We start from the raw sequence: 27,419 nt of genomic DNA, 5'->3' as shown, positions 1-27,419 counted from the left end.
AGCTAAATGTGTGAGTTATGTAAATGTACAAAACAGAAGAATATAGAGAATATAATTTCTAAACTGCTGGATTTGGATGATATAATAATAATATAGAAAAACAAAGGTAAGTTTAATACCAGTACACTAGAGTATACAATTCACAGAATAACAATAACAGGCAAGGTAGAGAAGACTGACATAACATCAAATAATTATCACAAAAATGTATAGGGGGAAAAAAAATCATGTAACATGTGGGTACTGTGTGTTTAAAGTAGGCATTTCAAGGAGTAGAGCTGCATGGTTTTTGGAGTGTATAGAGGTCTCCCTCTGTCGAGGGGCTTTCCATATCAGTGGAGACAGATGAGATGGAAGGTGAGGATGTGAAGCACAGAGACATAATGGCAGTGGAGGTGTAGAGAAATGCAGACGCTTGCCCAATACGAAACATACCTCATTGTCTTTTTAGTCACCGGATTCCCTATTATCCCTCCTTCCTGTAAGTATAGGATCCTACACGGACTTTTCACAGCCTACATTTATACTTGATATTGCTTTGTTTCTTTTCCTGTTTACATTCACGGAATAAAACGTGATACCTATGATACTCAATCCTACATAAAACATTTTACTGACAGAAACGGAGGTACCTTTTCAATATTTTTGTAGCTAGTGATTGTTCAAGTTCAAGATGCATGAGGCTTGGCTTGATATAATTAGACCTAGGCTACTCCAAATATAATGTATCAGTCTACAACATGGGGCCAATCCCGAGTTAACTGTACACATATGGCATCAATTGATGATCGACTGGTTATACAGCAAATCAGCATTGGGCCCTATGTGATCAGTCAGAGTGAAAGATCATCTGTATGTGGGTCAATCAGCCTGCAACACACCCATCTATTCAATTAAACACATCAAATCCTAATATTCATAGATAGATTAGCCTCGGGCCGTATTCGTAAAGCATCTCAGAGTCGGAGTGCTGATCGAGGATTTTGTCCTCGCTGTTCATATAATTTTATCCACTATGATCTTAAAGGCTTATCTGATCCTAGATCAGACAGCACTACTACTCTGAGACACATAAAGATGCAGAAATCGCTTCACCATTTCCTGGTTGCTAAAATGCTAATAGTTCGCCTATTTTCAGTTTATGTTGCAAAACAAGCAAGTATAGTGTAGTAAAGAATCATTGTACCATCTAAACCGCTGTGAAATATATTTTCCATAAACAAAAACATTGTATTTTCAGTTGTTTGAAGCTGGTTTACAAAACTTAAAGTAAAAAACCCCAAAACAAAACGTAAGAACGTGAAGAATAGAAATAGATAGAACATATCTACCGCTTCTTAGACGTACTTTCAATGAGAATTACAGACCTATAACTCACATTTCGATGTGAATATGGTTGGGTCGCCCAAAAAGTTACAGATTGTAGCTTTAGAGAATACAGGCCCTGGTTTCCCCACTAACACCATTAATGTCATATCACACTCAGATTGGTCTATAGACTGGTCCTTGTAAATGAACACTTGACACCGGGTACAACCAAGGAGAAGAGTTAAAACATTTATGTTCATGAGACCACAAAAGCCCCTTGGTGGTGATCTCACAATGGCAGCCAGGAGGAAATACATCAACAGCATTTGTAGCTTTTATGTAGCTTTACAAAATATATTCTTAGTTCACCTGGTGAGATTGATTATGAAATAGGTGTTACTACTGTTCTCGACCCACAGGAGGGGTGTGTAACCATGAGCAGTATCTGTGAGCCTGGGGTTGCACCCATTCCCTTTATAGTCCACTACTTTTGACCAGGGCCCACAGTGCTCTGGTCAAAAGCAGTACAGTATATAGGGAATAGGCTGCCATTTGGGACACAGTGCCAGAGTTTGTACTATCAGGCTGTGGTAGTGTGGTCTGAGAGGGAGCAGACTTGGCAGTGCAAAAAATCGTTAGCATGAACTGCTAGCAAAGTGATTATGTGACTCCATTACTGTCCCATAGCTTTGGAAACTGTACACAGCATGATCCATTCACACCACCACTTCCTATACAACACTCTATAACAGCTGAAAACAAGTGTGTGTCTGCCTCTTAGAAGATTAAAACTTTTTTTTTTTTTTAAGTATGGTGGTCATTTGTAACTATTCTTAAATTACAAAAGCTGATGTAAACATGGACGGTGTCCCATCTCACTCATTCCTATGAGAACCTCAACAATGGCCATCGGAGCCAGAAATACATGGCGCATATAGAAAGAGATACAGTATATATACACTGAACAAAAACATAAACGCAACATGTAAAGTGCTGGTCGCATTTTTCATGAGCTGAAATAAATGATCCCATAAATGTTCCATATGCACAAAAAACGTATTTCTCTCAAACTTTGTGCACTAATGTGTTTACATCGCTGTTAGTGATCATTTATCCACCTGACAGGTGTGGCATATCAAGAAGCTGATTAAACAGCATGATCATTACACAGGTGCACCTTGTACTGGGGACAATAAAAAGCCACTAAAATATGCAGTTTTGTCAAACGACACAATTCCACAGACCCACAGTTTCGAAGGAGTGTGCAATTGGCATGCTGACTGCAGGAATGTCCAACAGAGCAGCTGGCAGATAATTGAAGGTTCATTTCTCTACCATAAGCCACCTCCAACATCGTTTTAGATCATTTGGCAGTACATCCAACCAGCCTCACAACCGCAGACCACGCCAGCCCAGGACCTCCACCTGTGGGAGCGTCTGTGTGGAAAAACACATTCTGATTGGCTGGACCTGGCTCCCCAGTGGGTGGGTCCTACAGTATGCCCTCCCATGGCTGCACCCCTGCCCAGTCATGCAAAATCCATAGACTATGGCCTAATGAATTTTTATAAATTGACTGATTTCCTTCTATGAAGTGTAACTCAGTAAAATCTTTGAAAGTGTTAACTTTATATTTTTGTTCAAAACAGCTCTGGCTGTCATCCACCATGAACTGATCTTTGATAACGGAACTTGATTGGCAAATAAATAACCATCGCTAAAACCCTAACATATCAGTACCACACAAAAAGAAGAATCGTTTTACATAAAACCTCTTACATTAAGGCAGATAACTGTGTAGTAAACTATCAGAAATGGCAATGAAATATTTTGTGAAATACCAACTAGTCTTCCTATACTATTCATTTGTCATTTTACAACTGTCTACTCCATCCAGTGCAGGAAACAGTTTGACCCTTGACCTCCATTCCGTAACACTAATGACATACTCAATAATCCAGTCAAATCCCTAGTGGTGTTTTGTTCCTAATTTAGACAGTCCACTTCCTCTAATGGTTCTACCCCCACATGACAACACACACACACCATTTGGCTGGATGTGAACGAAGCTGCAGGTGAAGCATGAGTGGCTACAATGACACCCATTATAGTGCACTACTTTTGACCAGGGAGCCAATAGGGCTCAGATCAAAAGTAGTGTAGTGTATAGGAAATAGAGTGCCATTTGGGAACCAGAGAGAAACACACATATGCAGCATGACATATGCCATTAGAGTGAATCTCTGCGGGGTAAAATGCACATAGACAAAACACAGATTTAATGGAAGATGCCAATGTAAAAACTTAACCACCAATATTATAAATACAAACAATTATTACAACGAATGAAGTGAATAAAACAGGCAGGGTGACAGGATGAGGACAATACAGTGTGAGTATGTTGAGCAGTGCATTAAAACATATATGTATCATGAAATATTCTCACACACACTAAACGGTATAGAATATCCTGTATACGTGTGGAAATGTACATCTGACCTCATTGTGGTACACAAAGTGACATGACTGTTGTAGATAATATGGCTGACAGGACTAAATAAACAGGTACAGTAACTCAGACAACCTGAAACACTGAAGGAAAACAGTTTAGGACCCACTGTCATAATGTACACATTCTCTGTCACACACACACACACACACACACACACACACACACAAAATGGAATGACCCAAAGGCTGGAGTTATTTTCTCACACAAGCGCCACACTACTTCTCCCACACCTCCAGGGCTTTCTGGTGCCAGGGGGCTGCCCTCCCGGCCCCAGTAGGGTGACCCCGGCCCTGACCATGGGGGTCCTAGGCTTCCTCCTCCAGCAGACCCCTCTCTGTCAGGTGGGTCTTAAGCGAGTTGAAGATGTGGAGCTGCTGGTCCAGGCGCAGGGCTAGGAGTTGCTGGACCACCTTGGCAGGGTTAGGGCCCCTGGAGACAGAAGATTACACAACGGATCACATACAGGGCAATATTTTGACAGCACAAAGAGGTCTCCAAGAAAGGCCTGGTTAGTCAAACTGGTTGAGGCTGCAGCTCATGTCTCTATACAATAGCAGATCCACTGGGAGAGAATCACAAATTATAAACTGGGTGGCTGCAGCCCTGAATGCTGATTGGTTGACAGCCGTGGTATATCAGACCATATAGCACAGGTATGAAAACCATTATTTTTACTGTTGTATTTGTATTTATTAAGGCAGCACCTACTCTTTCTGGGGTCCAGCTAAATTAAGGAAGTTCATAAATTAAAAAAAACATTACAATACATTCACACATTGTGCCATCAGGCCCCTACTTCACCATTACCACATATATACAGTACAAAATCCATGTGTACGTGTCTATGTTTGTGTTGCTTCACAGTCCCCTCTGTTCCAGAAGGTGTTTTTTAAATATTTTTTTTACCTGTTAAAAAAAGAAATTTAAAAATTTGAATTTTACTGCTTGCATGAGTTACTTGATGTGGAATAGAGTTCCATGTAGCCATGGCCCTATTTAGTACTGTGCGCCTTCCATAGTCTGTTCTGGACTTGGGGACTGTGAAGAGACCTCGTGGCATGTCTTGTGGGGTATGCATGGGTGTCCGAGCTGTGCGCCAGTAGTTCAAACGATGGTGACCAGTTTATAATAGCAATAAGGCACCTCGGGGGAGTTTGATATGGCATTCAGAAAGTATTCAGACTCCTTGACCTTTTCCACATTTTGTTACATTAACGCCATATTAAAAAACTAAAAACAATTCTACCACCATAATGACAAAGCAAAAACTGGTTATACATTTTTGCAAATGTATTAAACATAAAAAACTGAAATATCACATTTACATAAGTATTCAGACCCTTTACTCAGTACTTTGTTGAAGCACCTTTGGCAGCGATTACAGCCTCGAGTCGTCTTCGGTATGATGCTACAAGCTTGACAGACCTGGATTTGGAGAGTTTCTCCCATTCTTCTCTGCAGATCCTCTCTGTCAGGTTGGATGGGGAGCGTTGCTGCACAGCTTTTTTCAGGTCTCTCCAGAGATATTTGATCGGGTTCGATTCCGGGCTCTGACTGGGCCCCTCAAGGACATTCAGAGACTTGTCCCAAAGCCACACCTGCATTGTCTTGGCTGTGTGCTTAAGTCATTGTCCTGTTAGAAGGTGAACCTTCCAGTCTCAGGTCCTGAGCAGGTTTTCATCAAGGATCTCTCTGTACTTTGCTCTGTTCATCTTTCTCTCAATCCTGACTAGTTTCCCAATCCCTGCCGCTGAAAAACATTCCCACAGCATAATGCTGCCACCACCACACTTCATCGTAGGGATGGTGTCAGGTTTTCTCCAGACGTGACGCTTGGCATTCAGGTCAAAGAGTTCAATCTTGGTTTCAACAGACCAGAGAATCTTGCTTCTCATGCCTTTTGACAAACTCCAAGCGGGCTGTCATGTGCCTTATACTAAGGAGTGGCTTCCATCTTGCCACTACCATAAAGGCCTGATTGAGGAACTCTGGAGCTCAGAGTGGACATCTGGTTCTTGGTCACTTCCCTGATGAAAGCCCTTCTCACCCGATTGCTCAGTTTGGCCGGGCGACCAGTACTAAGAAGAGTCTTGGTGGTTCCAAACCTCTTCCATTTAAGAATGATGGAGGCCACTGTGTTCTTGGGGAGCATATACCACACCCCCTCATGCCGTATTACTTAAATATAATTATATATGTTTTCACCTGTTAACACATCAGCATTGTCAGCCAAAGCAGTTAATAAGCCTGTGGTGTTCTAGCTAGTTACCTGATGAAGCTGGCGATGTAGACGTTGACGAACGTAGCCATGAGGTACTGGCAGTCGAAGCGGTCCATGATGCCACCGTGACCGGGAATTGTGTTGGCAAAGTCCTGAAATAACAGGCCAGATGGTGACATCAGGGCAATAGGGCATCAGAGCAGAGGACAACATAACACACAGCTGGTGCACTGCGGAGACCCTTTGCTCAAGCAAAGTCAAAAGTAAGGCAATGCAGAGACTGCGTGAAACTGCAGTGGATCACAAACTACGGTGAAACAACCAAGTGGTTCCGGAAGCATAGATCATGAGCACGGCCAACTAAGTCTACTCAACTCTAGTGAGTCCACCGGGCCCAGTGATAACAGTGGTGAGGTGTTCTGACAGTCACCTTGATCTTGAAGGCCCTCTTAAAGCCGCTGGCAAAGAAGCCTCCGAAAGGTCCCATGAGGGAGGCAAAGGCAGACAGGGAGATGCTGTGAATCTGGAATGGGTAGAGGCGCAGTGTGGGCTGGAGACAGAGAGAGAAGAGAGATGTTAAACTGGTCTCACATATGGTCAAACAGTTTCTACAAAAATAGGACAAATAAAGGAGACATTTAAGGACAAGGAAGGGACACTGTTTTGAAGGCCCTCAGATCAATGTATTGAGTCGGTCTCAACTTACTGTTGGGAGTTAGAATAGTAGAATGCATAAAGTGCCATTTCAAAATGTGGTTGTGTATCAACAGTTTCTCTCTTGTTATGTCGGTCACTGATAGTCACTCAGCCCATGTCGGCTAACATTTTTTCAGATTGGTAATTTTCAGAGGCCAGCTTTCTAAAGTCGTAGTAATCAAGGTCAAATGAAAGCCCGTGGAGCCACCATTGATTTTGTTAGTCAATCTCACTCAGATATCATATTAAAAACTGCAAATCTTCTCTCTGCCCAATAGCAAAATGTGTATAATTGGAGCAAACTAGCTTTAAAACAGCAACATTCACTCTCCACCCAATGGCAAAAATGTGTAGACTTGCACAAAATTAACTGTAAAAATGTTTATTTTTATTTTTTTAAATGTTCTCTCTGGGGCACCTTAGACCAGACAGAGATCATAAGCAGAGACCAGCCGACCAGACCGAGAGAGAACAGATCAGACTCACCCATCCAGTGAGGGACTCGAGGGCGGCAGGCAAGGCATAGTCCTGCAGCTGGAACAGGTCAGAGGGTTCACAGTCCACCTCAAAACTGTTACGGTCGCTGTTAAACTCCACCGGACACACAAAGAAGCTGTAGCCCGCCATCACATAGGACAACTGGATAGAGCAGGAGAAAGGGAGTAAGATAAGACTAATAGAGACATTTAAATACAAACTTTTGCACTTAGTTATGGCAATTTCTTACCAGGATCCCAAACACAACAGTCGAAAAGAATCCGCCAATGAAGCCCTCCCAGGTTTTCTTAGGAGACAGCTGCACGGAACACAGTCACGTTAACACATTAAAGAGTGTTCAAACGGTATCCCTTTGGCAAAATGCCACAAGCCTTGGAAGATGCAACATACCCATGACATATTCATAGGATATGTTGACCATAGCTGTGTGACTGACAGTGCCAGTCTTGCTAACCTTAATGAGTGGAGTACGTCCAAAGAAGAAGCCAAACATGTAGGCCATGATGTCATTGCAGATCACACAGGAGATGGGCACGATGAACCTAGACAGAGAAGGAGAGAGGAACTGGTATCAACAACTGGGGCATATTCAATGGAGTGTCGTACGTTGTGCATAGAGCAGACAACCATTTACTCTACAAGAGACAGAGCATGTCTCTTCTACACAGTTCATTTCCCTGAATGTTCTGTAACAAGCCCCTGCCATGGCGCAATTACATCAGCTTATAGTATTTTTCACTCTGCAGTCGGCTCTCCCACTAGAGGTCTTCACGATAAATGTCATGGATCTGGATCGGATCTGATACGAGTGTCACTGGTATGTGTAAATTGGACTGACCGTACAGATCTGAACGCGACTGCTGCAGTAGAGAAATGTTATAATGTATGCTGCTGCTATTGCTTTTCACGAGAGTGGAGGGTGGAGCGTGTTGCCGTCCAATCACAAAGCAGTCAATAGGCTACAGTCATAGATCCACCGTGCGTGGCGAAAGTTAGGAGATATCCAATCAATGGAAGACTGAATTAAAATGACAGAATTCAACGTTAAAGGAGGAGGATAGGCTACAACGACCAAAAGCCAACCGGGAGGCTGCTACTTTATATTCTGAATTAAGTTATTTGTAACGGTAGGATGAGATGGTGCATGAACTGCAACCTCAATTAGCCTAACGTCAGCTAGCTTAACTAACTTCTCCCGGTTTGATGCTACTATAGTGCGAGTCGGCTTGTTGCAGTCTCCTCTCTCCATGCCTGCTCCCCAGGATCACACGCTCACAGTACAGCCCCTCCCCAGCATGCTAGAGCGGCACCTCTCTCGTCGCTCCCTCCTCACAGACTTTCTTAGCTCCGGAACTTCTTATGGATAGGCGTTCAGTCAACAGGACAGTTGTAAATCATGTAGCGCCGTGTGTCATGATCGCACATTTTAGAGAAACAACAAATGTCGGTACATATAAGTGTCTTTTATCGGCTGAAAGCTTACATTCTTGTTAATATAACTGCACTGTCCAATTTACAGTAGCTATTACTGCGAAAAAAAATGCCATGCTATTGTTTGAGAGCTCCTAACAAAACACTTTTCACGTGATAGGTTTGATAAATTCACCTCCGAGAGTGAAGTGTACTTAAATCAGAGCCAGATTTAAGAATGTATCATCCCAAGGGTCCCAGAGATGACATTGTGTCATTTTGTTAGATAAAATCCTTTTTCATATCCTAAAAAAGGTCCATATAGCATGGATGACCGATTTCGTATTTCCACTCGTTCAATTTGCAAAGGAATCTGTGAAAATCTAACCCAAAATGTTGTTTCAACCAGTCAAATTACCTTTGTATTTATTTCTCAGAGATCCTAGAACCTAACCAGACTTCACTATATCATTAGGAGTGTAGTATATCCTATAGGACACCATATTTGGTCAGAGAGTGATGCCTTCATGGCGCGCCGATGACACCGGCGGTCTTCACTTGATTGACTGTAACTTTGTCAAATAACACCAAATCGGGTCAAACAAAGCTAGCTAGATAGCCAATGAGCTGGGCTTTACAGGAGTATGCGACAGCAAGCCTTTCCTTTTGGACAAAAACTGCAAGAATATGGAGAGTTATGAAGTTACGAAAACTGGGTGTTTTGCAAATGCTGAACTTACAATATGGCTCCTAATACTGGAAAAGCTAAATCAAAGTCCAAGTAAACAGATTTGACGGTATTCTTGCAGAAGAATGTAATATAAATGTGTCCTTCACGATTTTCCAAAATGTACCTGGGTGAAACTTGGCACATACACTGCTGCCCTCTTGTGGACACCATCGGAATTGTGATGGCTAGATTTGGGACCTTTCTGTTGCATTTCAAAGATGGTGGTATAAAAAAAAACTAGCTTTTTTTCCTTTGTATTTTCTTCTACCAGATCTATTGTGTTATATTCTCCTACATTCAATTCACATTTACACAAACTTCAATGTGTTTCCTTTCAAATGGTACCAAGAATATGCATATCCTTGCTTCAGGGCCTGAGCAGGCAGTTAGATTTGGGCGAAAACTTTATTAAAAAAAGCTATCCCTATAAAATAGCCTAAAACATTTATTTTCTGCTGTTCCATCACTCAGATGCGATTGGACCAAGTCTGGATCCGACCAGGTCTGTTTGGGAACGGGCCCGTGAAGACCTCTACCTCCCAATGTACAGAACGGAAAGAGTGGGCTGAATGAAAACACTCCCATGTATTAACCTCTGGGTATGTCCCAAATGACACCCTAGTCCCTATATAGCCCATTTAAGACGCAACCACTGAATTTGCCCTCCCATACAGTGGAAACCAACTAGTGGTCAGAGATCTGATTAGCATTGCTGTTTACAATAGTTATGTTCTGTGTGTGCTATGTGTTGTGGGCTGTGTGTGCTATGTGTTGTGGGCTGTGTGTGCTATGTGTTGTGGGCTGTGTGTGCTATGTGTTGTGGGCTGTGTGTGCTATGTGTTGTGGGCTGTGTGTGCTATGTGTTGTGGGCTGTGCTATGTGTTGTAATGTATGTGTTGTGGTGCTTGCTATGTGTTGTGGGCTGTGTGTGCTATGTGTTGTGGGCTGTGTGTGCTATGTGTTGTGGGCTGTGTGTGCTATGTGTTGTGGGCTGTGTGTGCTATGTGTTGTGGGCTGTGTGTGCTATGTGTTGTGGGCTGTGTGTGCTATGTGTTGTGGGCTGTGTGTGCTATGTGTTGTGGGCTGTGTGTGCGCATGTGAGCGAGGAAGAGACAGGGACATTCCTTACCAGATCATTCCCTCAAACAGGTTGTGGATGATGAGGTGGGACTGGGTTACAACGATCAGCAGAGTTACGTGAGTCCAGCCAAACTGTCAGGGAGGAAAAACAGAATTACATACACATATTGTCTTAAGATCATGTAGTATAGGATATCTATAGAAAAGTGATATTAAGGAACCCAAAAGTTGGAAGAAAATTATTAAATTACTGTGGTATTTACACATTGGCCAAATCTCTGCTTATTTCTAAGTGTTAATGACGTGAATGGCATTTGGCAGAGCAATCCTTACTTATAGGTGTGTCATCATTGCTCTGTGGTCTTTGCAACAACACAAACATATCCTAGAACCACTCACGTTCCAATCTGGACCTCGAAGCCAGTTTCACTGCTTAAACCCCCCCTCCCATTCTTGTCCACTAATGAGGGTCTGATTTAGACCTGGGACACCAGGTGGGTGAAATTAATTATCAGGTAGAATAGAAAACCAGCAGTACTCTGGACCTCATCTGACCCTAATGGTCATCTATGAATGTTTGAACATCTTGCCCATGTTCTGTTATAATCTCCACAGCCAGAAGAGGCCTGGTTCCTCTCTAGGTTCCGGCCTTTCTATGGAGTTTTTCCTAGCCACCGTGCTTCTACGTCTGCATTGCTTGCCGTTTGAGGTTTTAGGCTGGGTTTCTGTACAGCACTTTGTAACATTGGCTGATGTAAAAAAAAGGGCTTTATAAATAAATGTGATTGGGTCAAATTTAAATACCACTGTAGACAAAGTCCTCAGGCCAGTCAGTGTGTGGCAGTTTAGCTTGAATGCAGTGTTTAGAGCTCACTCCCTCTCACTGATTGATGTGTTACTGCAGTGTACAGTTCATTCGGAAAGTATTCAGACCCCTTAACTTTTTCCACATTTTGTTACGTTAAAGCCATATTCTAAAATTGATTAAATAAATTGTTTTCCTCATCAATCTACACACAAGGACAGAGTGAAAACAGGTTTATAAATGTTTGCAAATAAAAAAATACCTTATTTACATAAGTACTCAGACCCTTTGCTATGAAACTCATATTTGAGCTCTACAACCTGGAGTCCACCTGTGGTAAATTCAATTGATTGGATATGAATTGGGAAAGCACATACACCGGTCTATAGAAGATCCCACAGTTGACAGTGTACGTCAGACCAAAAACCAAGCCATCAGGTCGAAGGAATTGTCCGTAGAGCTCAGAAACAGGATTGTGTCAGCACAGATTTGGGGAAGGGTAGCAAAACACATCTGCAGTTTAAGGTCTCCAAGAACACAGTGTTCTCCATCATTATTAAAATGGAAGAAGTTTGGAACCACCAAGACTCTTTCTAGAGCTGGCCGCCCGGCCAAACTGAGCAATCGAGGGAGAAGGACCTTGGTCAGGGAGGTGACCAAGATCCCGATGGTCACTCTGACAGAGCTCCAGTTGCTCTGTGGAGATGGGAAAACCTTCCAGAAGGACAACCCTCGCTGCAGCACTCCACCAATTCAGGCCTTTATGGTAAAGTGGCCAGATGGAAGCCACTCCAAAAAGGCACCTAAAGGACACTGACCATGAGAAACAAGATTCTCTGGTCTGATGAACCCAAGATTGAATGCTTTGTCCTGAATGCCAAAGGTCACACCTGGAGGAAAACTGGCACCATCCCTACGGTGAAGCAAAGTGGTGGCAGCATCATGCTGTATGGATGGTTTTCAGTGGCAGTGCCTAGGAAAATAGTCAGGATCAAGGGAAAGATGAACGGAGCAAAGTACAGAGAGATCCTTGATGAAAACCTGCACCAGAGCACTCAGGACCTCAGATTTGGGCAAAGGTGTACCTTCCAACAAGACAACGACACTAAGCACACAGCCAAGACAACACATTAGTGGCTTCGGGACAAGTCTTCAAATTACCTGAAAATAGCTATGCAGTCGACGCTCCCCATTCAACATTTGTATGTATTAATGGATCCCAATTACTCTTCCTGTAGTCCAGCAAAATTTAGGCAGTTTATACCATTTTAAAAGCATTACAATACATTCACAGATTTCCCAACACACCATGTCCCCTCAGGCACCTACTCCACCACTAATCTACAGTACAAAATCCATGTGTACGTGTGTGTATAGCGTGTGTGTTATCGTGTGAGTGTATGCATGTGTCTGTTCCTATGTTTGTGTGGAATCACAGTCCCCGCGGTTCCATAAGGTGTATTTTTATCTTATTATTTATTTAAATCTACATTTTACTGCTGGCATCATCAGTTACTTGAAGAGACCTCGTGGCATGTCTTGTGGGGTATGTATGGGTAGCCGAGCTGAGCGCCAGTAGTTCAGACAGCTCGGTGTACTCAACATGTCAATACCGCTCATAAATACAAGTAGTGATGAAGTCAATCTCTCCACTTTGAGCCAGGAGAGATTGACATGCATATTATTTGATCTCTGTGTATGTCCAAGGACCAGCCGTGCTGCCTTGTTCTGAGCTAATTGCAATTTTCCTAAGTCCCTTTTTGTGGAACCTGACCACACAACTGAACAGTTGTTCAGGTGTGACAAAACTAGGCCTGTAGGACCTGCATTGTTGATAGTGCTGTTAAGAAGGTAGGGCAGCACTTTATTACGGACAGACTTCTCCCCATCTTTTAGGTACTGTTGTATCAATATGTTTTGACCATGACAGTCCTCAACCTGCTTAATTTCCACATGTTTTATTACAAGATTTAGTTGAGGATTAGGGTTTAGTGAATGATTTGTTCCAAATTGTATTTACTACTTACAATGCTTTTAGTTTTAGAAATAAATTAAATTACTTTAACTTCCCTCTAAGACTGGGGGCACACATTTTATAGCAAGTAGGCTTAAATTGAACATATGGTAAATAGGAGTGGCAATATCGTCCGCTATTATCCTCAGTCATTTTCCATTTAAGTTGTCAGACCTGTCGTGGAGGATTCAGAATTTGTTGGTAACATATGTAAGATGTTTTATATTCATCAAATGTGTGTAAGTTAATTCTCATCAGAATGGTATTTTTGTATAATACTGTGGCGAGGTTGCAGTTATCTGTTCTATGTCAAGACTAAGTTGCATGGGCCTATGAAAAAAATCATTGAAGTAGTTGGCAATATCAGTTGGTTTTGTGATGAATGAGCCATCTGAGTCAATGAATGAGAGCTGAGTTTGCCTTTTCTCCAAAATGTAATTTAAGGTGCTCCAAAGCTTTTTACTATCATTCTTTGTTATTTATCTTTGTTTCATAGTGTAGTTTTCTTTTTATTCAGTTCAGTCACATGCTTTTGCAATTTGCTTGCCATTTTGTCCTCAACCATACAAATGTTCAATACTTCATCAATCCAAGGGAATGTAACAGTTGTTTTCACTGACATTTTCTTAATAGGTGCATGCTTAGTAGTTACTGAAATAAACAATTTCATAAATGTGTCAAGTGCAGCGTCTGTTTGCTCCTCATTACACACCACGGACCAACAAATATTTACATCAACATAGGAATCACTACAAAACGTATTGTATGACATCTTATACACTATATTAGGCTCAGTCTTATAAACTTTGGTTTTCCTAGATATGGCTACTATATTATGATCACTACAGCCAGTGGATCGGGATACTGCTTTCAAGCACATTTCTGGTTCATAGGCACATGATTACAGTATACAATAGCTGTAGGATCAGCAGAGACATTCAGGGCAGTTAGAGGGACATAAATTAGGTTAGTTACATTGCATCTACCAACGCCCCTGGTTTAATGTACATTTGCTGAAGAATTATGGCAATTCTGCGTCACAAATGGTAGGGATTAGCTGAGCTGGGCTTGGGTCATTGATAAGTCATTGTCTCAACACAGCCTTATAACGCTGTGAAAGGATAAAGGAACCCAAATGATTTGGGTGGATCCCATCCTCCTTATAAAATTTTTGTTTCCAAAAGGTATCGAAATTGTCAGAAGTTACACTCACTGAGCTGCAATAATCACATAGCCAGTTGTGAGGAGAAAGAATCCTGCTAAAGCATTCAATGCCACGATTGAGAGGGCACAGGTCCAGATATGATGGGTCTTTTGTTAGTGTCTAGCAGAGTCAATCAGCTCTTTTAAAATCCAGTTTCAACTGTTCAGAACTGCCGTTCATAACGTCATTAAAAACCCACATGGACTACGATAGAGTCGATTTCCATGTCCTGACGTAGTACATTCGGGAGCAGCTTAGTAATGTCATTTACTTGAGCTCCGGGATAGGACATTGTTTTTGCACCAGGAGCGGTCACATTTCTTACCATGGAGCTGCCAAAAATCACAGCTGGCAAGAAGGACGAGAATCTGCCCACTCCCAGGGTTCACAAGAGTCGGGGGAACCTCTTATGGACGGGCGAGAGGCAGGATAATTTGAGCCCGTTGCAGGCGTCTGACAGATGGAGAAGCCCTGTTCAATCTAGAGCAGGGCTGAAGGTTGCCGACGTCGACATCGTAGTAGTAGGCACTGCGGCCGCAGACACAGGCACCCGAAGCGATGAAAGTGCAGGAAGCTCAGGCTCCAGGAGAGCGAAACTATTCCTTGTTTGAATCCACTCTGGGCCTCTCGTTGGGAGTTTAAACTGCTTTGCAGGAGGCCGCTATCTTCGACTTCCACGGCTTGTGACATGTGACCATCGTTGATTGCCTTGCTCCTCTTGCAGTGCTCCTTCAACTGAATGGGGAGCTCCGGGCAACACCGGCAAGTCGGAAAACGACAAACAAGGAATCCAACAAGCGTGAACGCCATCCAGCCACCGGCTTAGAAAATGTACACATTCCACTCTGCATTTTTTCCAGTTTCTTACGAAGGCTGGCGACCTGCGTGATCAAGTAAGCAATTGCTGCATTGGAACTATCAGTGATCCGGATTGTCCCGAAACAAAGCGTAGTAGATACAGCTCCTACAGCGCTGAAACCATTCATTTATTTCTCCAGACAAAAAGGGCTCCATTGCAAAACTAATTTAGTACCAACTTTGTTAGCTTGATGGCTAGCAGCTTAGCATCTCTATCAAGCAGGCTTCAACCTTTGTTAAGCAGAATTCCGGGACAAGACATAGCGGTCCTAGCTGTTAACAGCTAACCGAGTCTCGGAATCCAAGCAGAGCTTGAGAGGATTTGCAGAGAAGAATGTGAGAAACCCTCCAAATACAGGTGTGCCAAGCTTGCAGCGTCATACCCAAGAAGACTTGAGGCTGTAATCGCTGCCAAAGGTGCTTCAACAAAGTACTGAGTAAAGGGTCTGAATACTTGTGTAAATGTGTGAGTATTTTTTAATATATATTTGCAAACATTTCTAAAAATAACTGGTTTTGCTTTGTCATTATAGGGTATTGTGGGTAGATTGACGTTTTAATCCATTTATAATAAGGCTGTAACGTAACAAAATGTGGAAAAAGTCAAGGGGTCTGAATACTTTCCGAATGCACTGTGTTTCCTTGCAGCGCTCAGCTCTTTCACTGCCTTACATGGTCAAGACAGAGCTCAGAACACAAAGCCTCGAGCTGTGTGTGAGTGTGAGAGAGACAAAAGCAGCAGATAAAGTGTCTTCAGAAAGTATTCACACACCTTTTTTCCTCATTTTGTTGTGTTACGAAGTGGGATTCAAATGTATTTAATTGTCATTCTTTGTCAACGATCTACACAAATAACAAACGTCTAAGTGGAAGAAAAATACACCACTAAAGTATCTTGACTAGATAACTATTCAACCCCCTGAGTCAATACATATTAGAATCACCTTTGGCAGCAATTACAGCTGTGAGTATTTCTGGGTAAGTCTAAGAGATCTCCACACCTGGATTGTGAAACATTTGCCGATCAAAATTCTTCAAGCTCTGTCAAATTGGTTGCCGGTGATCATTGCTAGACAACCATTTTTTTTTTAGGTCTTTCCATACATTTTCAAGCAGAGTTAAGTCAAAACTAACTTGGTCTGTGATTAGCATCATTCAGTTTCCCATTTCCAGTCCTTAATGATTACAAGCATACCCTTAACATGATGCAGCCACGACTACGCTTGAAAATATGAAGAGTGGTACTCAGTAATGTGTTGTATTGGATTTGCTCCAAAACAAAACACTTTGTATTCAGGACAAAATGTAAAATGCTTTGCCACATTTTTGCAGTATTACTTTAGTGCCTTGTTGTAAACAGGAAGCATGTTTTGAAATATTTTTATTCCGTACGTTACCTAATTGATAGAGTGAAAAGGATAGTATTGTGGTCATTTAACAAACTGTTTTAGAGTCCCCATTGGCCGCCTCAGGGAGACCCATGACAGGGAGACCCATGAGGCGGCGCACAATTGGCCCAGCGACGTCCGGATTACGGGAGTATTTCCTGGTCCCATCGCGCTCTAGCAACTCGTCGCAGGCCAGGCGCCTGCAAGCAGACTTTGGTCGCCAAGCTGGATGGTGTTTCCTCTGACACATTGATGTGGCTGGCATCTGGGTTAAGCGAGCAGTGTGTCAAGAAGCAGTGCGGCTTGGCAGGGTCGTGTTTCGGAGGACGCATGGCTTTCTACAAGTACGTAGCGGAGTTGCAGCAAAGGGACAAGACTGTAACTACCAATTGGATATCACGAAATTGGGGCGAAAAAAGGGCTAATAGTACAAATATTTTTTTTAACTATTTTTTTGTTTGTTTTTAATTAGTCACCATTAGCATCATGGTGAAATTAATGAGTGGCTTCCTTCCTCTCCAGCAACTGAGTTAGGAAGTACGCCGGTATCTTTGCAGTAACTGGGTGTATTGATACCCTATCCAAAGTATAACGAATAACTTTACCATGCTCAAAGGGATATTCAATGTCTATTTCCACCCTTTCTGCATGCATCATCATCATCAGAGTGCCATCAGAGTCCATGCAACTTGTGACTTGTTTCATTTTACCTTTATTTAACCAGGAAGGGCACATTGAGTTTGAAATCTCTTTTTCAAGAGGGTGCTGCCTATCTTGGCCAGGACAGTCATTGCACAATTAGACAGACAACATGAAAAACTACACGTAATCTAGCAAAAACCATAGAAATCACTGGAGTATAACAAAGTCATAAAACAGCTAATTAAAAACATTGACAGGTCAAGGAATCAGCCTCAACTATTTATTAAACACCTATCAGGGCAAGTTCTTCCAGTTTAAAAGTATTTTGTAAGGTGCTCCAAACCGATGGAACAGAGTACATAAAAGCCATTTTACCAAATTCAGTTCGGACATTTGGAACAGTTAGCAGGATAAAGTCCTGAGAACGAAGAGAGTACCACCACATTTCTGGAGAATAAAAAAGCCCCCCAAAAAAGGTAGTAAACCTAAAATGGCTTTGTAAATAAAAGTATACCATTGACTACAAGTGACTAGAGAAGACCTGCCAAGCCTGGTATATAAAGTGCAATGGTGCGTAATGGTTTTACAGTTGAAAATAAATCTCACTGCTCCATGGTAAAGGGTGTTAATTGATCTCAAACACTGAGCAGAAGCAATTATATATAAAATATCACCATAGTCTAGTATAGGGATAAATGTAGCTGATACTAGCCGCCTCCTGGCTTCCAAAGAAAAACAGGCCTCATCCTAAAATAAATTGTTACGCACATTTTTTGTCCTGAACTTATTTAGGACCCAGAACACTGTTGGAGGGCTTACACGTTTTTAGGCCGGGCCACATCAATAACATAATAGTAGCCAAGAGGAAGAAGGCTCATATAATACAGAACACACAAACACTATGCCCAGTACACTACGCAACACATGCACACAAACACTCACCATGTAGAACTGCAGGCGATAGTGTTTCTTCACCAGGCTCAGCACAAACATGCAGAAACCTGCAAAAAACACAAAGAAGAAGGGAAACAAGTCAACAAAGCATTTGTGTCACCCTGTTTTTAGTAGTTACTGTCATTATTTGCTTTCAAACTGAGGACCGGTAACTGCATCCTTGTATATCATCAGTCAGTAACAGATAAAAAGACAATCACGTGAATGTGCAGCATCGAACTCTTAATTTCTTACAGTTCCAAGAATTCTATTCTTGCCCAAAGCACAGTAAGAAGACAGCCTTCTGAGTAAGAGGCTTTTACTGAATCAAACAAATTAGATCAAGCCAATGTGACTATAATCCAGTTAGGACAACTTGGACATCTGAATATTGGATGGCAAGACATCCATCCAATTCACATTATTTGGTTATATGGGCTTCATCAGAGAAGAACAAAGCTAGCCTGGTCCCAGATCCGTGTGTGCCGTCTTGCCAACTTTATGGTCATTGTGGCGGCCACGTCACAAACAGATCTGGGACCAGGCTAGAACAAAGCACACAGTGTTCTGCTAGTTTATCTTTATAGAACTAGCTGACCCTGTGAGCTCATTCTATATTATCTGGCAGTGGGGAGATGGCCCGATTACCTTAAAAGCCTTTTCCTGTCAGCATTTCCACAGTAAACGACCTGGCCTGGTTTTTATATGTACCCAAAGGGAGGAGTGAATGAAGGAGGGGTGGGTATTTACTTTCCTCTCCTTTCACCTTGAGGCACGGAGTCGAGGTGTGATCATGCAGTCTAAAACAGCCGTTAGCAAGTCAAGTGCTGCCTGCCTTTACCACATCCTGCTGCCATTAACTGCCATACTGCTGCACCAACTGACTGAAAGCGCGAGGAGCAAGTGAAGCACAGTGGATCTTCCGTTTGAGACTTGTACCAAACCCGTAGTCAGGTAAAAACTGATAGAAATTGCAGAAGCTCCAATAGTGACTAAAGCAACACTAAAAGTTGAAAAGAGGACTGCCCTTCTCCCTCCCTCCCATCTCACTCAATACTCCCTGAAAGCATATATCCATATATCCTGCCTGGCCAGATCAGTGATCAGGAAGGAAAACACAAGGAAGCTAGTTAGAACTTGAGCCACAGCCTCACCAGTGAGGTACATGGCAAAGGAGATGAGGCGGTGGTATTTGCTGAGGATGCGCAACGGCTCCTCCCTCTGCACCAGATTAGAGAAGTAGTCCGTCACCGTCTCGCCGTAGAAGAAATAGTTCACACACAGTAGGAAGTACCTGAGGGGGAGGATGAGGAGGGGAAGGAGGAAGGGGAGGTCAGAACTGTTGCAACACAGAACACAGATCAACTGCACTATGCACTCCAGTCTAGAAAAGTCTGGTGTAAAGGTGAACCTTGGGGTTTGCATGCATCCGAAGCCATTAAGGGACATTATGGGTTCAATATTTACATCAATAATGTTAAGAGCTTTTCACCAGGTTTTTCCAACATAGTGCAACGTGAATGGCAGGAGACCACAATCATACTACAAATACTATCCCCACTACGTTGGTTAAAAAACTACACTTCTATATACTCAATTTGATCAGCTAACAAACATGATATAGTCTATCTGCTGATTGGTTTAATAAGCTAGATAAACACTAAAGTGGGTAAACATTACCAAGACCAACAAATCTCAGGAAGTCTGCAATGAAATAAAACATGCAATTCATTATTTTGGGTGGCCAAATGGTTAGTTGCAGTTTAACCTTAAACACAGACATAGAACTGTGTGTGTGTGTGTCTCACCAGCTCAACGTTCTGAACCAGGGCAGGTGGTAGGAGTGGTACACACTGTAACCGATGTGGATGATTTCTTGGAAGCATTTGATCTGCACACACAGCACCTGGACAGAGACAGATAATCCAATATTACTGCAAATATGCAACAGGTCTGTAATAAATTACTGAGGTTTGCCGATGACTGAGTGTTGGTATCATCTACATGGAATTCCCCTACCACACATTTGATATCGCTCTGACAACAGCATCTGGTCTGTGTATGATTCCTCATTGCTCAAAACCATCTAATTTAATCATTCACAGTTGGACAGGTCTTGTGCTATGACCATTTAGACTTTTTTTTGTTCTCGATTTAGTTCCTGCAGTGTCTGGATGTGGCAGCATGCTTTCTCCCTCCCAGCAAGTCCAACAGACCATTAAAGCAGAGCAAAGAAAAGCATGTTATTTCCACTGACCTACACTCTGAACCTGAAACTATTAAAGGACAGACCCAATTAAATCCCTCACCCTCTCCTAACGCTTTGTTTCTGCAGATCTGTAAGGTGTGTTAACAACATGGTTGAAGCGCCACCGATGCACTGCTTTTACCTATCCTGAACCTACTGATCTGGAAACGGCAAGGGGCCAAGGGAGCGGGGTAGGGAGCGATTATATCCTTCCTGTTTGGCCCTGTCCGGGAGTGTCCTCGGATGGGGCCAGTGTCTCCTGACCCCTCCTGTCTCAGCCTCCAGTATTTATGCTGCAGTAGTTTATGTGTCGGGGGGCTGGGGTCAGTTTGTTATATCTGGAGTACTTCTCCTGTCCTATTCGGTGTCCTGTGTGAATCTAAGTGTGCGTTCTCTAATTCTCTCCTTCTTTCTCTCTCTCTGAGGACCTGAGCCCTAGGACCATGCCCCAGGACTACCTGACATGATGACTCCTTGCTGGCCCCAGGACTACCTGACATGATGACTCCTTGCTGTCCCCAGTCCACCTGGCCATGCTGCTGTTCCAGTTTCAACTGACCTGAGCCCTAGGACCATGCCCCAGGACTACCTGACATGATGACTCCTTGCTGTCCCCAGTCCACCTGGCCATGCTGCTGCTCCAGTTTCAACTGTTCTGCCTTACTATTATTCGACCATGCTGGTCATTTATGAACATTTGAACATCTTGGCCATGTTCTGTTATAATCTCCACCCGGCACAGCCAGAAGAGGACTGGCCACCCCACATATGCTCTCCCTAATTCTCTCTTTCTTTCTCTCTCTCGGAGGACCTGAGCCCTAGGACCGTGCCCCAGGACTACCTGACATGATGACTCCTTGCTGTCCCCAGTCCACCTGACTGTGCTGCTGCTCCAGTTTCAACTGTTCTGCCTTATTATTATTCGAGTTTTTCCTAGCCACCGTGCTTCTACACCTGCATTGCTTGCTGTTTGGGGTTTTAGGCTGGGTTTCTGTACAGCACTTTGAGATATCAGCTGATGTACGAAGGGCTATATAAATAAATTTGATTTGAGACCGGCTAACAAACTGGACTGACAGAAGGCTTAGGGAGGGAGGAGGAGCACTCACAATCAGCATGAGCACCATGGGGCCCAGGTAGATGATGAAGAAGAAGAAGGAGATCATGGCCAGAGTCAGGATCCCTCGCACCCACCAGTTCCTCCATCTGAGAACACACAGTTAATACCCGCATGCTGTGTTTAATAGATTGTGAAATTAACACAGTGAAATGAAGAGGGGAACAATAAGCATCCAAGATATTTGTTGACCAACACATTCCTAATGAATGTCAATATAGGCCGACACAGATCAATAGGAGTTCTATTGAGTATTTCAGGTGCGGTTTCATAAGCATTCAATTATCCATGACTGAACAGCAGGATGTTGTTAGGAAGGAGGAGCAAACAGAAGACAGTACAAAAAAAATGCTATAGGCTTCGTGTGTCCCAAATGGCACCCTATTCCCTATAAAGTGGCACTACTTTTAACCCAAACCCTGTGGGACTCAGGCACCGTGTGTTGTGAAACTATGATCGTTCCCTTGCTCTAAACAATTCCCAAACTGGATGTTGGGATTACCATGAGAAGATAGTAAATAGAAATCTGTTACTTTGGTAGTGTTTACCGTGAGGACAGTCCAGACAGGGCTTTGTTGAGGACTTCGGGGGTGTCATCTGCAGGGACAGGCACCACCGGGGGTCCTGTATCAGGCTTGCTCTCACTGTCAGACGCCCCATCCTTCTCTGCTTTCCCCTCACTCTCAGATCCCTAGGGAGAGACAGACCGAGAGACGGGAGAGAGTGAGTCAGACAATGTAAATAAACACAGCTAGCTACCTATGAGGAATGCTCTCCCACTTCCTTTCTAGCTCTATTTTTTTTGTCAGTGAATAAAAACATTGCAAGGAATCTTGTAGAGCTTTCCTGATTTGGTGTTAGGATATTCTGCATGATAAATGTAGGTCTGATAGCGACAGAGAAATCAATATATTTCAGTGTCTGTCTGCCCCTTGATGCTCCGAGAGCTTTTGTTGTGAAACTGCATTAAACTGGATGACCCTCTACTTTTCCGTGGTAACAGTCACCAAAATGTGTTATCAGGAGACAGCAGACTGCTGTAAAGTCCTCGTTGTCTTTCCCCCCCCGGGCGCTACCAAAGTAACACTTTTGTCTAACCTCCTAATAACACAACAGATAGAAATAGTGTAGGCTAACAGCTATGTTGGTTGCAAACACACACACACACAGCAGTAGCCATCAAGCTGATGGATCCTCCAGGCTCGCTGGTTTCCATGGAGACCATATCACGTCAGTCAGGATGCCTTGGTTAAAAATAGCCCCTCCTTTCACACAAACAACACTCCTGCTACTGAAGAGACCATTTTCATGCTTCCTGTGTAGGAAAGAGTACCACTACACTCTTTCCCGTTTCACATCAGAATCAAAAGGTTTATTCAACCATGTTAAGTAAGTAATGTAGGCCTATGCTATTTCTACCTTGCATGATTGACAGGATTCAAAAGACAAGCTTAGGCCTACTCTTCTAAATTTGGCTCATATGGTTTCAACAACAACAAAAAATTGAGGGTGCAGATGACAGACAACTTGTTTTCCATGGAAAGTTGCATCTGCAGTCAGGGAACTCCTACAGTGACATATGACTACACCGAACCATAGACAGCACAGCACCACAGCTCTATACCACTAGCACAACACAGCTGCGTGAGGCTTGCCTGACAGTTGTTAACACTACCCTTCTCTTCAGCAGTCAAACCCAGATTGGGGGTAATGTCAATTACTGATCAAAAACCACAATGCAAGGCCCTATGCCAAGCCACCCAGGACTACATTCTAATGAAGCAGGAATGCAAGGCCCTATGCCAAGCCACCCAGGACTACATTCTACTGAAGCAGGAATGCAAGGCGAAGTGTAGGGGCACTGAAAATCTAATAAAGCCCCAAAGTGGAACTGTGTCGAATTAGAGAACAGGCAATACACACCAAAGCTGCTGGACACTATCTGTTTTTATTAGAACTTATGAACACCCTTGACTAAAAGATATAACTAATGTTTCTTCAAATGAGCCCACAACTGGCATCAAATCACATTTTATTTGTCACATGCGCCAAATACAACTTACAGTGAAATGCTTACTTACAAGCCCTTAACCAACAATGCAGTTAAGAAAAAATATATATAAAAAAATGAAACAAATAATTAAAGAGCAGCAGTAAAATAACAATGAAGAGGCTATATACAGGGGGTACCGGTACAGAGTCAATGTGCGGGGGCACCGGTTAGTTGAGTTATTAATGTGACTTATGTATAGACTTATGCATAGATAATAACAGAGAGTAGCAGCAGCGTAAAAGGGGGGGGGCAATGCAAATGGTCTGGGTAGCCATTTGATTAGATGTTCAGCAGTCTTATGGCTTTGGGGTAGAAGTTGTTTAGAAGCCTCTTGGACCTAGACTTGGCGCTCCGGTACCGCTTGCCATACAGTAGCAGAGAGAACCGTTTATGACTAGGATGGCTGGAGTCTGACAATTTTTAGGGCCTTCCTCTGACACCGCCAGGTATAGAGTTCCTGGATGGCAGGAAGCTTGGCCCCAGAAATGTACTGGGCCGTACGCACTACCCACTGTAGTGCCTTGCGGTCGGAGGCCAAGCAGTTTCCATACCAGGTAGTGATGCAACCAGTCAGGATGCTCTCGATGGTGCAGCTGTAGAACCTTTTGAGGATCTGAGGACCCACAGCAAATCTTTTCAGTCTCCTGGGGGCGAATAGGTTTTGTTGTGCCCTCTTCACGACTGTCTTGGTGTGCTTGAACCATGTTAGTTTGTTGGTGCACACTAGCTAAGTTGAGGCAGTTGTGGAAGTATATTTGTATCAGGCTACAAATGTGTATGTGGGTTGTCCTTCCTGCAGAGTTGATTGGCCTTTTCATTTCAGCCTAGCTACCTTATGAGTTGAAATCCAACCCATACATTGGAAAAACTAGGCAGAGTTTATGACTAAATTGAAGGTCGTTCCACCTCAAAAAGCACAAGAAAGAGGATTAACACCCACCATCAGATTGTTCTGAAATCGTTTCTGTTGATAGAAAGTAAACAGATAAGATTATCATTACAGCAACATTATTTTGTTGAAATATAATTTGATCAAGTGCATTGATTTCTCAGAGATCAAATTATATTTAAACAAAATAATCTTGCGTGAATACTAATCGTACCGGTTTCTAACTACAGAAACGATTTCAGAACCATCTGAGATGGTGGGTGTTATGGCCTGCTGAAATGACATGGAACGATCTTCGATTTAATCAATTGAATACCTAACTTTAGCTGCCCTCTTTGACCTGGCAACACAGGCAAACGTTAACGTTAGATAAGATAGCTAAACAGCTAACCACTGAAGTAAACGAGTGCCTTTCATGTTAGAACTAATGTTAGCAGCAAAGCAGCATCCATATCGTGTTGTTAACATTTTATCTGTCTTGATAGCAAGCTAGCGCAAATGTATTAATTGCAGACGTGGCTGGTCAACTAGCTAACTTGCATTTTACACTAGATATAGTTAACTTGCTAAAACATGTGCTATAATTACTCTATCATAATGTGTGGAAGGGTCTCGCTGCATCATGTGCATGTAGCGGATGTTTCTCTTCCCTTGGCTAGCTAGCTAGAGGTCTGTCCAAACCGCAGTCCATAAACACTCCGTACCTTGTCTTCGGATTGTTGATGTTGTAGGTCGTTTTCCGTCGTTCCGCGGTGCCGTAGCTCTGTCATTTGTGCAACTCTTGTCCAGGCTACTACAGAGGAGTGTATGTTACGGCTTGCTAGCTATTTTATAACCTTTGCTAGCTTGCTAAATAACAAATACGCCCGTTTGGATCGACAGAAATTATTCTTTGCCCCAGATGATGCACTTTCCTTTCACTGCGTTGCCCCTCCCACAAAGTCGTTTCCCGAAATTGCCAAATGGTCTGAGTTGCATTCTGTATCGCGACGTTTTGTAACGTTGCTTTGCAATTGGTGCGAAACACTCTTTAAAATCCACTTTCTCTTGTCTGTTCTAATCTAGACTTGAATGAATTCCAGAGTTGGTCTGTTGGTTGTGGTTTTTGGGTTGCGTATTTCATATACATTAATGTATATATCACTCTGCTGGTAGTGGGTTACAATTCATTTATATCTAATCTATCCCGGCTGACCTTGGAGGCATTTTGAAAATGATATATTTTTGTTTTGCAATTGGAATTTTTCACGCTATGTGGCAGCAAAGGCCCACAAATGTATTGAATGAGTACTGTGTGAGTATGCATGTGTGTGTGTGTGTGTGTGTGTGCTTGCTTATGCGTGCATGTGTGCCTCTCCCTCCCCAGGAGCACAGGGATGTGTTCAGCCCTGTGGCGTGATAGGGGCACAGAGCTGTATAAATACTTAATGGCTTCCTGCAGAGTCAGAGTGAAGGGAGAGCAGCACTGCAGACAAAACACAAATGCTACGTTTTTAAGCTTCTCAGGGCGTTTCCCCTCCTTTCTCCTCTTAATAGTCAATGTGTCATCTATGTGTCATCCACAGAACTTCAAAGTCTGAAAAGTAGGCTAATAATTAACTACAATTTCTACAGAAACATCAGTGCTCATGTGAAATAGGTCTACTGTGAAGTAATGTTTTTTGTTTGTTACTTTATTTGATTCTTGCGTTAGTCCATTGAGACCCCTCTCACCACTGTAGCCCATGCTGGAGCACAGCACTGAGATGTATGACTCATCAAATACCCCTGTAGTGCTGAAAGAGATAAACCAATCTATAGCTATACAGGTGTGCAGCATGTTACATTTAATTTTTGGATTATGACTGCAGTGTTGTGTATGTGATCTGTGGTATGTGGCGTTGCTTCCCCTGCAATATGTGGCACCCGACTTTGCCCAGTCATGCTATATTACGTATTGGGTGCACGGTGGTGTGATGTCTTGCTGTACTGTCTGTCAGTGGCAGAATTTGGCTGGGATTCCTCAGGAGCTCCAACACGACTGCAGGGCTCTGGGACATCTGCAATGCAGAAGTCTATATAAATAGCGGTGGAGAAAGGGTGCCAGAGAAACTGAAAGAGAGGGGGTGAGAGAGAGAGAGAGTGAGAGAGAGAGAGAGAGAGAGAGAGAGAGAGAGTGAGAGAAGGAAAGAAAGAAAGAAAGAAAGAAAGAAAGAAAGAAAAAAGAGAGGAAGGGAGAGAGAGAGAGAGCAAGAGATAGAGAGAAAGAAAGAAAGAGAGAGGGAGGCTGAGAGGGTGTGAAAGAGGAGCCGCTGAATTGTGGATACATGAAAACTATTATTGTGCAGAAAAAGCAGAAACACTTGGAGGAACACGTTTTTGCTGTAATAATTTTGCCCTCAATTTGCCCATTTTCATTTTTGACCTGCTGTTTTCTCCATCATCAATATGTTGCTAAAGAAAAGTTAAGAAAGCCCTTGGATGATTTGAGAAGCCAAAAAGCAGGACTCATCAGTGGATAAAACTGCCCTAAGGGGCAGACTGAAAGACTGTTAAGTTGGTAACTTCGCTTAGATATAATCAGCTTCACCTGCCACATGTGCTAATGAATTCTGTAGTACAGGAGTATGCAAAAACCACAACTAAGCCCAATAAGAGATTGTATTTGAAAATAACAATAATTTAATACCTTGATTACATTAAGACACGATCACATATGTCTATTTATGTTTATTTGTGAGACTACTTGATAACAGATTTCCTAAATGTAAGTAATTATTTTAGCTGAATTCCTGGTGGTTTTACAGTCTTTTTACTTTGCGGGGGGGGGGGGG

At 42.8% G+C, this 27,419-nt stretch overlaps 1 protein-coding gene across 1 annotated transcript; it reads right to left on the bottom strand.

Annotated features, from left to right (window-relative positions):
* Positions 1 to 95: 95 nt before the first annotated feature.
* On the bottom strand, positions 96 to 25,540 carry LOC115111777 (phosphatidate cytidylyltransferase 2-like). Its single transcript, XM_029638198.2, has 13 exons — positions 25,311 to 25,540; positions 22,213 to 22,355; positions 21,657 to 21,753; positions 20,108 to 20,205; positions 19,454 to 19,593; positions 18,309 to 18,367; positions 10,505 to 10,587; positions 7,690 to 7,777; positions 7,465 to 7,533; positions 7,224 to 7,376; positions 6,472 to 6,591; positions 6,090 to 6,193; positions 96 to 4,249 (listed from the first exon to the last, which is right to left on the bottom strand). Exons 1-13 carry the CDS (start codon positions 25,374 to 25,376, stop codon positions 4,126 to 4,128), a joined length of 1,344 nt encoding a protein of 447 aa, XP_029494058.1. The 5' UTR covers positions 25,377 to 25,540; the 3' UTR covers positions 96 to 4,125.
* Positions 25,541 to 27,419: the final 1,879 nt, after the last annotated feature.

Source organism: Oncorhynchus nerka, linkage group LG27, assembly GCF_034236695.1.
Source record: "Oncorhynchus nerka isolate Pitt River linkage group LG27, Oner_Uvic_2.0, whole genome shotgun sequence".
Classification (NCBI taxonomy): Eukaryota; Metazoa; Chordata; class Actinopteri; order Salmoniformes; family Salmonidae; genus Oncorhynchus; species Oncorhynchus nerka.
Note: the sequence above shows the minus strand (reverse complement) of the source record. Positions and strands in the feature narration are given on the sequence as shown.